Source organism: Harpia harpyja, chromosome 15 (genome assembly GCF_026419915.1).
Source record: "Harpia harpyja isolate bHarHar1 chromosome 15, bHarHar1 primary haplotype, whole genome shotgun sequence".
Lineage (NCBI taxonomy): Eukaryota > Metazoa > Chordata > Aves > Accipitriformes > Accipitridae > Harpia > Harpia harpyja.
Genome location: NC_068954.1, coordinates 4,320,102 through 4,333,435, shown reverse-complemented (window position 1 = coordinate 4,333,435; position 13,334 = coordinate 4,320,102). Strand labels below are relative to the sequence as shown.

General features: G+C 42.7%; 1 protein-coding gene across 1 annotated transcript in view; it reads right to left on the bottom strand.

The window, feature by feature from the left end:
• Positions 1-13,334, bottom strand: part of PKHD1 (PKHD1 ciliary IPT domain containing fibrocystin/polyductin) — a 263,656-nt gene that overhangs the window by 237,498 nt on the left and 12,824 nt on the right. Inside the window, exons 9-19 of the mRNA XM_052810279.1 lie at positions 12,356-12,395; positions 11,714-11,784; positions 9,684-9,785; positions 9,277-9,372; positions 8,043-8,178; positions 7,079-7,193; positions 5,944-6,219; positions 5,083-5,172; positions 4,245-4,338; positions 1,965-2,107; positions 907-1,037 (exon numbers count right to left, since the gene is read on the bottom strand). Of these exons, the coding sequence (XP_052666239.1) occupies positions 907-1,037; positions 1,965-2,107; positions 4,245-4,338; positions 5,083-5,172; positions 5,944-6,219; positions 7,079-7,193; positions 8,043-8,178; positions 9,277-9,372; positions 9,684-9,785; positions 11,714-11,784; positions 12,356-12,395 (1,294 nt within the window). The remainder of the gene's footprint in view (positions 1-906; positions 1,038-1,964; positions 2,108-4,244; positions 4,339-5,082; positions 5,173-5,943; positions 6,220-7,078; positions 7,194-8,042; positions 8,179-9,276; positions 9,373-9,683; positions 9,786-11,713; positions 11,785-12,355; positions 12,396-13,334) is intronic.

Here is a 13,334-nt window from a genome sequence, read left to right as displayed (position 1 = left end):
CACTGTTATTTATTCATACACAAGACGCTTGCTCAATGGCTTGTGATCACTCTCTACCTGTCTCTGTTGGGTTCTCCACAGTGAGAAATGAAGCTTTTGATCTCTGCTTAGGTGTCCTCCTCTGCATCGCAAGAGTGGAATTTGGGAATAACTATCACTGCTCTATTTTTGGAAAACACTAAGGTAGCATCAGTGACCTCAACGGGGTTCAATCCAGAGTTCAGGCCCCTTGGGAATACCAGATGACTGTTCAAGGCTCCCAGCTCTCTCCACCATGTAGTAATTTAATCCCAACCCCTTCTTCCCCACCCAGGCATGCACACACCCCCCCTCACACAATCTTACAGATACCCAAGCTGCCAACTTCTCTTCCTGAAGTTTTTCAGACACTCCTGATTTTTTAAGTCTGCCTGTCCCAAGCTTTATATCTAACACTGAAGTTTTTATACCCATGGAATTCTAAGTGAATAAAGAAAATCAAAGACTACACCAATTTTCAAAACTTTGTGTACCAATGATCTCGTGAGGTTCCTGTGGGGAAAAAAATTAAAAAATCAATTCATCTCTCTGACTCACAGCAGAAAATCCACTGACTGTTGCCAAAGAAATCGGGAAATTAATGTCCTCAGAAACCTTATGGTATGTTTACGAGAGACAGAACAAACTCTCCCTCTGTGCATGACTAAGGTGAGATAGCGAATATAACAAGGATCATGCAAATTTCGTCAGTAATCCTCAAAAAGAATGGAAGCACATTCCAGGAATGCCTCTGCAGGGACTGAGCATGTGTCAGCTTACCCCAGCTGACAATGTGTTCCTATACAAATAAGAACTTTTCTCAGTTTTCCTGGTATGCCTTCTTACTCTGGAAAGTGTAATCTCTGGAAACTCTAAGTGTCTGCATACCTCTTAGAGTCAGTTTCATTGAAATCCCATAGGCAGGTGAGGTTCCTCTTCACTGAACATAAAGAAACATTGGTGTAGGACACCAAGATATGAAGGATATTGCTCATATGGCCTTTATGAGCAAAACACACCTGCAAAAATGGGGAAAAAAATTTTTCGCAAATCAAACGACAGGTAATTTATATGTGATGTCTGTAGAAGATATTATATTTTGTTTCAATCCCAGCTTAACATTAGTAGGGAAACATGCTGTTCAAGGTCAGCAATAAAGCCCACCACTTAAGGCCAATTTGCCTTGAATAGCACCTACAGAAGACAGTGCATGGCATCCAGGTGACCCGTGTGCCACCACATGGTGTGAAGCTGACCCCTTAGGCTTCAGTGAGGTTTGGGGGCAAAACATAGCTGGGAAGTACCAATAGGGATTTCAAGTATCTGGAAGGGAGGAAAGGAGACTGGAGGAGTTGGTTTGATTTGCAGGGTACAAGGGTTGGGATGGGTGTCAGGTGGAGAAATAGGACTGGAAGAGGAACCGGAGGGAGTCTGGAAGGACTGCAGGAGGCTTTGGGGACAAGTCTTTCCCTCCCGCCTCCTTCCCTTCAGCCCCCAACTATTTGTCTTCCCCCCAAGTGGCAAAGAAAGGGTGACAGAGTTGAAATCAAGACCTTATTCCTATCAAAAGTGATGTAGAAGTTGGGCAGAAAAGCGAGCAAGAGTGGACGCACAGATAACAACGGTTTTTTTCCTTTTGTCAAGAAGTGGTCATCCCTGCATCTTCCATCTTCTCCCAACACCATCCCACCTTTTCTTTTCCCTCAGCAAGGGTTGCATCCCCAGGAGCAGATGGCAGCCAGATGTGTTAAACAAAATCTACGTCTCTGGGATCTCAAACTATCCACCTAGTCAATAAAAGCCACTCTGCTCTGTCCACAAGCATAGTCCAAAGACATGATCCTTTTGTGGACTTGAGGGAAGTAAACCACATGATTTTATGTTGCTGATTGGGCTCTGAGTATTCAGTCCTGAGTGCAACCTACTCAGCAAAAGCAGCCACTTACATGTGTGTATTCAGTAAGATCATATCTTGGTAGAGTTGATGGGGAAGTTTTCACTAGCTGGCTTGGTTTGTGGACACTGAACCTCCCACAGAAAGGCTCCGTTCCGCTGACAACGTCCCCTGTGGTAATGACACCCTTCATATCTGACAGAGATTAAAAAAAAACCAAGAGGGGATGAGAGGCTTGAAAATGATTCAGAAGATACCAGTACAGTCAAAAGGTTCATGAAAATACAGGAAGTGGATATCCAAAATTTGTCAAACAGTCCTACACTTAAGTATTCTCCTGCCCAGATAAATGCTGAACATTTGCAGGGCAATTGTTCCCCAGTTTAAGGATGATGAAAGACAGGAGGAGGGACCATTAGATTACTGTTCTGATCATAAAACCGCATGGCAAATAACACTCTCTTTAGCCATAGAGAGTATGTTTGACCAAATCCACCCTTCCTTTCCAAAAAAAGCCTCTGGTAAAGCTGAAGATCGATGTATAAAGCAACAGTGAATCCACCTTCCCCTTTGGGATGTTTGTTCCATTGGTATATCAACCATGCTGCTAAAAAACCACTAGGATTTCTTTTCTTCCTGGTACATAGAAGACTTTCTTCTGTCACTACATAGTGACAATTCACCTTTTCTTCCAGCAAGAGAAATAAAGCCTGCTAAATGAAGTTGATAGCAGTTTTTTTAAAAAAAAAAAGTCTAAAAGAGGTAGCTGTAGTTCTTTGCACATCGAGTGTTGGACCTGTTGAAATATTCACTGGCAGAAATTATGAATGAAGTAGTTTAGCTGTGTTCAAGAGGAGATTATGTAAATACAGGAAAGGGAGAGACATCGAAGGTAATTAAATTTAAAAACATATTCCACTCAGGAAATTGAGCTGAAAATACTTTATATTTGGAGAAAATTAATGACAAATTATTATACATAATCATCCAGTTTTTACTCTTCCCAAGGCATCTGTTTTGGTTTGTACTGAAGACAGGACAAGGGTGGATGAACCCTAGGTCTGAATGTGCATGGCTGTTCTTATTTTTCTGGCATCCATTCATCACAATTTCACCATTGTTCTGCTGTCTTTTAATGTTATCTAAATTTTACAATCAACAATGAAAATTCAATTTCTCCTTTGTTCCATTTGTTATGCATCATTTTTTATTCCCACTGTACTGTTGAACTATCATTGGCTTTTAGCTCAAGTTTTTCTCTTTTTTCTTGGCAGAATCATAGATTTGGGTTCACATTAAGAATGTCCAGTTGCTATTTTCATTTTTCTGCATAAAGCTTCCCTCCCTCCCCAGTTAAGGTTAATTAATTGCTTTCCTCCACTTGGAGGAAACAATCACCAAATATATATATATTACTGGTTGGGACCTGTTCTCTCTCTCCGTACCGAATACAAGCATATGATACGAGGTCTTTAGGCAATCATCTACTTTCTGGCATAGGATAAGTATACTGTTATTGCTGTCAGATATAGAATCATAGAATAGTTTGGGTTGGAAAGGACGGTTAAAGGTCATCTCATCCAAACCCCCTGCCATGAGCAGGGACATCTTCAAATAGATCAGGTTGCTCAGAGCCCCGTCCAACCTGGCCTTGAATGTTTCCAGGGATGGGGCATCTACCACCTCTCTGGGCAACCTGGACCAGTGTTACTGGAGTTACTTTCTACTAGAGTAGCTTTCTGATGTGCACGATACCTTCAATGTTAGAAAACTATTATCAATAATTTTATTTTTTTTTTACAAGAGCAGTTGATATTTTACACCTTGCCTGACTAGTCAAGTATACCACAGATATTTGCACTGTTTCACTTTTAGTCATCAAGAAACACGAAAGCGGAGACCTCCAGACTCAGAATCAGCCATTTCCACAGTCTGAGCTGTAGCTATGGGCTACACCAGATTTGCTTCCCAAGCAGACATACTGAAACATGAATAATTTCACATGCCCCAGAACTTGCTTTTTTTGTCCTACTCCTAACATTTCTAACAACAAAAACATGTCACCTGCTTTCATAAGTGTGTTGCAATATGACTGAGTCATCCAATGTATTACAGAAAAAAATCTCATTATATTAATCATGTTATATTTAATATTAGTTCCATGAACTCCCCCATCAGAATACATACGAATAATAAATAGCTGAGAAACATAAATATATGTACTTAAACCCATTAAAAGTGTAAATTCACTATAATTAAAAGTACACTTATTTCATAAAAGGAAATCAATGCTCACAGTAAATACTACTTATTTGTCACAGAAGATCACTACCTTCTTTCTCAAAGCCATTGCGGAAAAGGATTTTAGCAGAAGTTGGCTTGGTTTCACATCCTATTGAAAGGAGTTCCTCTATTGCCGTTTGCACCTTTAAAAAAGTTAAGAAAGTGAAAAGCAGTCACAGTACAATGGTGTTTGGATCATTTCAGTAGAGAGCTTCAACACACACACCTTCACTACATTTTTCATCAGCCACGGACTGGTGGCAAGGCAGCTCTGAACAAGCAGGTAGCCAAATGGTAGAGAATAAAATTCAGCTCAACGCAGAGTGTAAACTTCCACGACTGATATCCTTCAGGGTTGTGAGACATGCTTTACATGTCCAGCAGCCTCCTCAGAAAGGTGCAGATTTCTTACATGAGCTATACCACAGCTGGGGCATCTGCATGCCCCTCCAGGCTCCATCAGCTGTGTTGACTAGAAGTCTAACGACTATCATGGAGTTATCACCCAGGGTAGTTTTAACAGTGACCGACTACCACATCAAGAGACTGAGATTTTGAGGAAGCCAGATCGGAGCTCCTATCCGAAGCAAGAGCCATACACCATGCATCTGGTCTTAGAGGAGAAGTCCGAGGGTCTGGTATCTGAAGATACCACAGACTTCATTGCAGACAGGACAGGCCAAGATCAGATGCTGTGATATGCTTAGAATATACCTGGGAGCCAGCCCCCCAAAAAATCCCACCGCAAGACAGTAACAAAAATCACCCCTACGTCGTGTAAAATTGATCTCAGCTTCTGGGCCAAACGCTTGACTGCTGTCAAGTACCAGAGCTCCATCAATTACACCCCAGCAGAGGACTGGGTGTCTGCGTTTAATGACGCCTACCTGGTGAGCCGTAGCATTTGTGGGGATCATTCTGCGGAATATGTTATTCCAGGAGATACTGAAACGCCCTGTACCAAACACTGTCAACATCTGGCAAGGAAAGAAGCAAATAAATAAATGAAAACAGATACAAACTGCATGAGACACACAGACTTCAAACCGGGTACCTTCTACAGAGGAGGATTTTACGGCCAGCATTTTGTCTTTTAAGCCTCTGTAAATCAAGAGTCCCTTCAGCTACTCTTACACTGCTCTTGTCCTCCGCGGTCCCTCCTGACACAAGCCTTGCACTCCTGTTCTTAGATTAATGGGAGCCCAAGGGATCCGAGACCTGTGCAGAAATGCTGACAGCCACAGATGGTCCCTAAAGCTCCTGACCTGCAGCCGTGGGATTTAACCACCAGGAAAAACTTCCCTCATTGCCGAGCACTCCATCAAGCTGAAAGTTTCTATCATCTGATTGCAATATAGGGTTGACCAGGTAACACACACTGAGTGTGCTGTCACCAAGGAGGGGAAATAAAAACTATCCCAAGCTTGTATTAATTAGCATTAGTTAACAAGGTGAGGCGTTAATGAGTGAGACAAAACCTGAGGGGAGTCAGCATTGCTTACACTTTAACACATGAACAGATTATAACATAACTGTAGGGTTTATATACGCCCACCAATGTGTGTAAAAACCATGAACACCTTGAGCTCATGATGCTGTTCTCACCAACTCTCTCAGCAGGTTAAAAACAAGGTGGGAACACACTCACATCTAGCACCGACAAGACCTTTGCAATTAGGATTTGTTGCCATTCATGTCAACTGAACCAGGGCTAGTCCAGCTCCCAGGGTCAAGCATACGGCACTGACCTGCACTTCTGGAAGATGCAAGGCACGAGCCCAAATTTCGTGTCTCTCAATGTAGTAGTTGTTCACCACGTGGGGATTCAGCCACGTGTTATGTATCTGGACTCCAACTCTCATCCCATTGCTGGGTGCCTTTCCATGATGCAGCGCTTCCAGGTAGTACCTCGAACCAGCAGTTAGCTCAAATTTCTGGGATTTTGGCTGCCAATGCTCACTCCAGTTCTTCACCCAGTTCTCAGACCATTCCGAATTGCCAGCTGGGAGAGAAGCTATTCTCACCTGTGTCCAGACCAACCAAATCAATCAGTTACAGAAACATTTCACCATCCCCAAAAGATACTGTGTCCAATACCACAGCTTCAAAAAAAATAGACGTGTTCTTATAGCTGGTAGCAGAGGGTTGATGGTTGACACATTCCTTCCTATTAGACAGGAAAAAACCATCATCTCAAAGAGCTTTGGTTTAGGGTTCAATGCCATAAGAAGATAATTCTCACAGCTGACCCTAGCCCTAATAACAGTTACCCCATGTGAATTTTCATGGATTACTTCAGTTCTACATCTCATGTCCTCCAAATACAAAAGAAAGAACTATGTCTACAGCCTTCTGAGATGTAGTATGTTACCATTAGTAAGACCAGTAATGCTACTTTCTTTTTTTTTGTAGATAAGTCCTTTTTATGTTTTCTAGCCCTGTTCAGTTACTAGGCTTAAGAATAGCCCAGAGAAATAGATCAGCTTCATTTATGGCATCCTCTCAGCTCTATGAAGAGAAGGACCAATGTTTTCGGAGGGCAAAATTTCAACAGGCAAAAAAGGAGGTAAACTGAGGAAGTCAGACAGAAAGCCTCCAGATGTCCTTGCACAGATTGTTAGCAACGGTGATGTGCTGAACTAACAAAAAAGTCTTCTGGAAAAGACTTTCAAAGACTCTGGTTGCACGAGTGAGTTTTTCATTAGCTGAGCTGCTGATAGGGCAATGTAAAACATCAAATATAATGATACAGATTTCATTCTGCAACAGTTTCATAATAAGGGCCAATAAGCCAATTCACACTGGGGAAATTCCCACTTGTTATGACCTTAATTAAAACCATTTCCTATCCTGATCTCATTTTTATTCTGCCAAGAGTAATACCTTACGTTCTGGATCTTGGGACAAACTTAAGTAGAGAGATGCCTGACCATCTGCCTGAATCCAGAAGGTGTAATTGTTGGTCTGAGGAGCCACAAAAAATCCACGAAGCCTGGAGCTAAGCAAAAGTAGAACATCCATAATACACAAAAGAGTTACTTCAAAAACCCCCCAGCCCCACACCCCACCTTCATATGTACGCTGAGTAACAAGGAAAGACTATGAGACCAAGTTGTAACAAAAACTCAGAGATTCTAAAACTGAAAGAACCTCAAAATGACCCATTTTCACTGGGTCATTTATGCTTTACAGAAGTTTTCAAAACAGAAAAAAAACCCAAACAGCTCCATGAAAACAAGTGTGGTTTTGTTGTTGGTCACTTTTTTGTGCATTTCTTCTCAAGCAAAGTCTTAACCCTGAACAGGCAGGAAAAGGCTCAAAATCACACACAAGATCAACTGAGAAAAACAGAGAAGTGATAGAAAAATGAAAACATTCATGCATATTGCACAGCTTTTCAAGGGTGTTTCTGAAGAGGCAATGGGCACAAACATGGTTCAGGTATTTTTGCAGCTTGGGGCAAATCAGTTTATTTCCATTAACTCCATCTGCTCTGCAACTGCCAACATCAGCTGAGGAGCTGGCCCTCCACATCTGGCTGGAGCTCCAGCCCAAGGCAGCTTCTAACTGGAGCTCCTTCTACCTCCGCAGCAATTTCTTTTGTGGTATCTCAGCACATCTAGGCCAGGTAGAGCAGAAATACTGAGTGAAAGCAAAAGGAGGAAAAATAAAACACTTCATGGCATATTTTGAGCTTCAAAAAGACCTTGGAGCAGAGGGTTTGCTTTGATTTATAGGAGCTATGCAGTAAGGCTCTGCTATAAAGAGCTGTCAGGTGTTATTGCTACACCTTATACTGCTAAAGGTGATTGCCATGGCTTCATCTCTTTTTAAGATCATTGAGTACCTGAAGGACTTCTTTGCCCCAGACAGAAATCTTACTGGGGAACTGGCATTGGGTACAAACTGCCATCTATATCCAGGACCTGCTTCTGTCAGATCAGAGGCGTCATCCCAGACTTCAAAGAGAAGCCCTCTGTTTCCTAGAAAGTTAAAATAAAACCATTCTCAGTAGCAGCCAACAAAAATCCCAGAGCACATGCTAGAATCAGTTGTGTAAGGAGGCAGGCCAGAACAGAAAATTTTAATAATAAATTGGCTCTTTTTGTGGGTCTTTTTTGCAGTCTAAGGCAGAACACGGATCTCGCTTTAGGGAATTTGTTCTACCTTGAAATCCTCTACCAGAAAGAACAAAAATCTGCAGAGAGCAGAGCAGCCAACCAAGCTCACATGTCTGCTCTTGCAGGAAAAGGTACCGAGATGACCCACAGTCAAAATGAGCTAAGCCTCATTTTACGTACAATAATTTCCTACTGCAATGCTCCACTCAAGCAGTGTCCCCAGAAGCCTCTGCAGCAGCTCCAGTTCAGCTATCCTTCCTCTAAATATTACTCTTACTTTTTTCCCCTCATTTTCCACAGCCCTACACACCAGGCTGACCTTCCTCCCACCATCGCCCATCTGCAAGTGGTGGGCTGAGCGCTGCACTTTGCCTTTCCTTGCTATAGAATCGCAGAATGGTTTGGGTTGGAAGGGACATTTAAAGGTCATCTAGTCCAACCCCCTGCCATGAGCAGGGACATCTTTAACCAGATCAGGTTGCTCAGAGCCCCGTCCAACTGGACCTTGGATGGTTCCAGGGATGGGGCAGCGACCACCTCTCTGGGCAACCTGGGCCACTGTCTCACCACCCTCAGTGTAAAAAATTTCTTCCTTACATCTAGTCTGATTCTACCCTCTTTTAGTTTAAACCCATTACCCCTTGTCCTATCACCACAGGCCCTACTAAAAAGCCTGTCCCCATCTTTCTTCTAAGCCCCTTTAGGTACTGGAAGGCTGCAATAAGGTCTGCCCGGAGCCTTCTCTTCTCCAGGCTGAAGAACCCCAACTCTCTCACCTTTTCCTCATAGGAGAGGTGTTCCAACCCTCTGATCATTTTTGCGGTCCTCCTCCCTATCAAACCTAGGAGAAACTGGCTTGATGTTGAAGCAGACAGCATTTTGGAAAGCTCTGTTTCTTGATTGCCCTCCATTTCCATGTGTGTTTGCTTGTTTGGACCTTCAGTTATTTGAATACTGTACCTGGCTGGGGGGCATCAAGCCTCCTGCCCATGCCGACAGGCTCAGTGGTGCATCTGATTTTCTGGGGAGAGACATGCTTGACTTTACAGGGGACACCTGGCAGCAGAAAAAGGAGACAAATGTGCTGTGTGAGACTTGGAAACACAGGTGAGCTGCAGCATGAACCCATCTAGCTTCCAAAAAGGGTCAACACTTTGGTAAAAGCCTGGGCTTGTACTATCAATCAAGCAAAACTGTTCATGCCCACAGTCAGAATAACTGGACCTTCCTGATGGTGAGTCCTACAACTCCTGCACTGGTATCCATCAACATCAGTTGGGTTTTGTGGTCATGGCCATGACCACTATATTGAAAAAAAAAAAAACCACCATCAAACTCCCAAACATTTAACACATTTCTCCTCTCACCTGCAGCAGTGACCTGCACTGGCTTCTCAAAGAAATCCCCGGTGACAGTGACATCAGTGCCTCCTCCAAGACTCCCACCAGCTGGGAACACAGAGACTATCTCTGCAGAGGAAGGAAAAGAGGAATCTGAAAACAAGCATTGGAAAGGTTAATCCCAGCCCTATTTCTGCCAGAGCCAGCAGAGCACTTGCACTGTTTCCAGCCAGAGCAGGCTCCTGAGAATGAAATGAGCATCTCACTGATCCTTCACGGGGTTTTTGGCAGCCACTGGGCTTACACCAGGAATGAACAACATGGATAACTTGGCCGCATGACAGGAGAAACACTGTAATGCTTGAACTGTTACTTAGCAGTGGCTGCATCTGTCATGTTCAGATTGCAAACTGGTATATTCTGTGCTGTTGAGGAGCTCTGCAAAAAAAAAAAAAGGTGGAATTAAAACTGTTTTAATCCTTTTGACCTTCTCTGACTTGTTTCTCGATTTAGCTTATAGGTTTAGATGTTACCACACTTTCCAGTCATCACTTAGGCTTCAGGGACAAATGGAGCTGAACATCTGACATATGAGTGTCCACATCATGACCATGAGAATCTTTCAGGATTTTCTCTCTGTTATAGTCGTACCCTTCGACACTGGAAACCTATTTTTCTCTTTGATTTACTCACTTCGCACTTAAATGTCCTAGTTTAACCACGCAATTGTACTTGTATAGTTCTGAAAAAAAGACTAATAAAAAAGATGAGGTACTTTGGTCTGTATCTGCATTTTTTTTTTGTTAATTCATCTGGTATTTAAACTTTATTTTTACAATACTGACTACTGGCTAGCACAGTACAGTCTACTGGATAGATCTGGCAGATCTGGTTTCTGCTGGTGCTCTGCCAATAGCCAACTTCATGCAGGGTTATTTCATTTTACTGTGCCTCAATTTGTGAATAAGGACATAAAATTACCCTCCTTTACAAAGTGCTTGAATTTATAGGTGAAACAAGCTGTATGCTATAAACAATATTCAAAATGCAGACATGTATTGGCTATATTTTTTCTTTTTTTTTTTTTTTAAAAAAAAGCTTTTGTTATCTCTCGAACAGGCTTCTCAGATACAGTCCATAAGGAACTAGTGCATTCATTACATTAATTTCAGCCAGCTTAATGGCAAAAAAATTGATGGGACCTTGCTGGGGACCTGCGCAGGTGAACCAAGTGGTCTTTCAGCTTTATGCAACCTCTGACTAAGGTCAAAGGCTGCCCAGTGCTCTGCAGTCCCTCATCCCCTACTTCTGCTTTGGCTGTCGGGCATACGGCCTTGCTGAATTGTGGATGCTATTTGCCCATGACCATAATCTTGAGAGGGTGCTCAGGATTTCATTGCCTGCTGTCTACAACATAACTGGAAACATCACAGGGAGGTTATTATTGTTAATGTACCTTAATTATACATATTTTTTTAAAACAAATGGTGGAGTAACCTGCCATTCACCATTTATCCCCAACTCAATTCTTGGAGTTGCTGAACATCATCTCCTCCTTGTAGCTGATGTGGGATCTATCTAATCCTAAGGTCTGCATTTCTAAACTCTCAACCTTACCAAATACAGTGTGATTTAAGGGGGAAAGGTTTCCCTAGGTGCAACAGCTCAAGTCTACAACTGATCTGACAGGGAAAGGAACAACGATAAAGCAACATTATCCAGAACCCTGCCATACTGCTGTTCTCTGGTTGACTGTCTCAGGTTAGGCTGTCCAAAATAGAGTTCAAATATGAACTGTCTGAGAGGAACACTAACTCACTGAGGATGTAGGATATAGCCCACGGCAGCATACCCAGCCTCAGCACATAAATCTGGTCATCCTGATTTTGATTTGCAGGTTTTTGTGTAGTCAAGCCCATACCAGGGGAGTGGCACACCCAAAATGAGGACATAACAGGATTACATCCTTGGGAAGAACGACAGTGAGAGGTCTTGTCTTAGACCACGCTGGGACTGCCAAAAGACAGCGTAGTCAGTGAGGTGGATCAGCGAAATACCTGAATGCGTTTGATACAAGAAAAGCTCCTGTTTGGCACTGATGAGCCAAGCACCTTTGTGTACTGCTGACCTGCAAAAGAGAAAATGCTTGAGAGATCCTTGGCCATTTAAGTTAAATTAGAGCTTTTTTTGGCAGAGCTGGACACTCGCTCTCCAGAGGAACAGTAAGAACATTTCTACAAGGACTAACAACACCTTTCACCAGCACATTGAGGCATTGATTCAAGAGACTCCATTACATGGCTGCAACTATTTATTAGAAATACTGTCCATTGTAAAGTATGGTTTAGACACTGTCAAAAAGCATTTTCACCTCCTTTTATGGCTAAATTCTTTCCCATTTGGATGAAGAGTTAAAAGCGAGATGAAAGGATTTTATTCAGCTAGGCTTAACAGATGACTTGTGCGTTGGGCACTGAAGCTAAAGTATTAAAACCCCAAAGGAGGCAAGCTTTGGGGGAGGAACATTCTCCCTTTTCATTCCCAATCTGAAGATTGTCTTCTCAAGATAGCAAAACCTCATTTCTAAGCAATGAAACACAAGATTCGGTAAAAACATCGTGCACTTATCCTGGACTCAAATGCAGCTGTGTCCCCATGCAAAACCACAGAAAAAGACAGAAGAAGATTCTTTTACTCACTTTCCTTTGTTAAAGACCGAGAAGCTAACATTGTGGGACCCTGGAGGAGAGAAAAGTAATATGCTTTATGGCAGAAGCGTGGAGGGCTCCATGAAGAGTGCATCCTACCAAACCTTGTCCAGGTGTCCTGGGCCTGATTCTCCCTTCCTTACACTTTCCTTACAACTGTATAACTGTGTTGATTTCAGCAGAGTGTGTGTACAGGAACTGAACCAAATATCAGCTTAGGGAGCTTAGAGCCTTAGATCGTAGGTAGACACTATATTGTAGATATGTACAGTTACATATCTGAACCTGCAAGCTGAATCTCAGGAGCAGGATTTGGTTGCCTAAGCGTAAGTGCTTCATGTCATCTTAGACCCTGTGGATCCTATCTGACCTCACTTGCCATGCTAGGAAGGGGCAGACCTCCTTCAAGACCTCCATTATCTCTGACACCCCACTGAAGAGCTCCTAGATACCCCAAGATATCTCAAAAGCTCAGGCTATTGTATTGCACCATCAGTGTCTACATGAGAGGTAGATACCAATTTCTATTTTATATATGTAACTCAGATCATCTTTCCCAAGCAGGCAGCTTGCTGCTCAAAGCCTCCAAAAGAAATTAGAAGTTTCTTCGGAGTGCTTGAAAGCAAGGAAAAATGAAAGGGATCCAACCTGCTACCTGAGAGACCTTGAATAGAAGGGAGCACCCAATTTATTCCTCTCATAAAGTAGTAAAGGGAATGTCCATCACATACAAAAAGGATTAAAGTAAAAGTAGTAAACTGAGCAACAACCCCAAATCACATTGTTGCTGTCAACAATGTCCACATCATGTCATGGTTTCACTTGAGCACTGCACTTCCATCTCTCCAGGGCTGTGCAGAGCGTGCAAGTCACAGCAGTGACTATGTTGAAGGCTGGTAAGCCTGGATCTGAAGCAGGTTTTTTGGACTCAGCCCTGAGCCACGTTCCTAACTTTGGAGGCAGAGCAGGA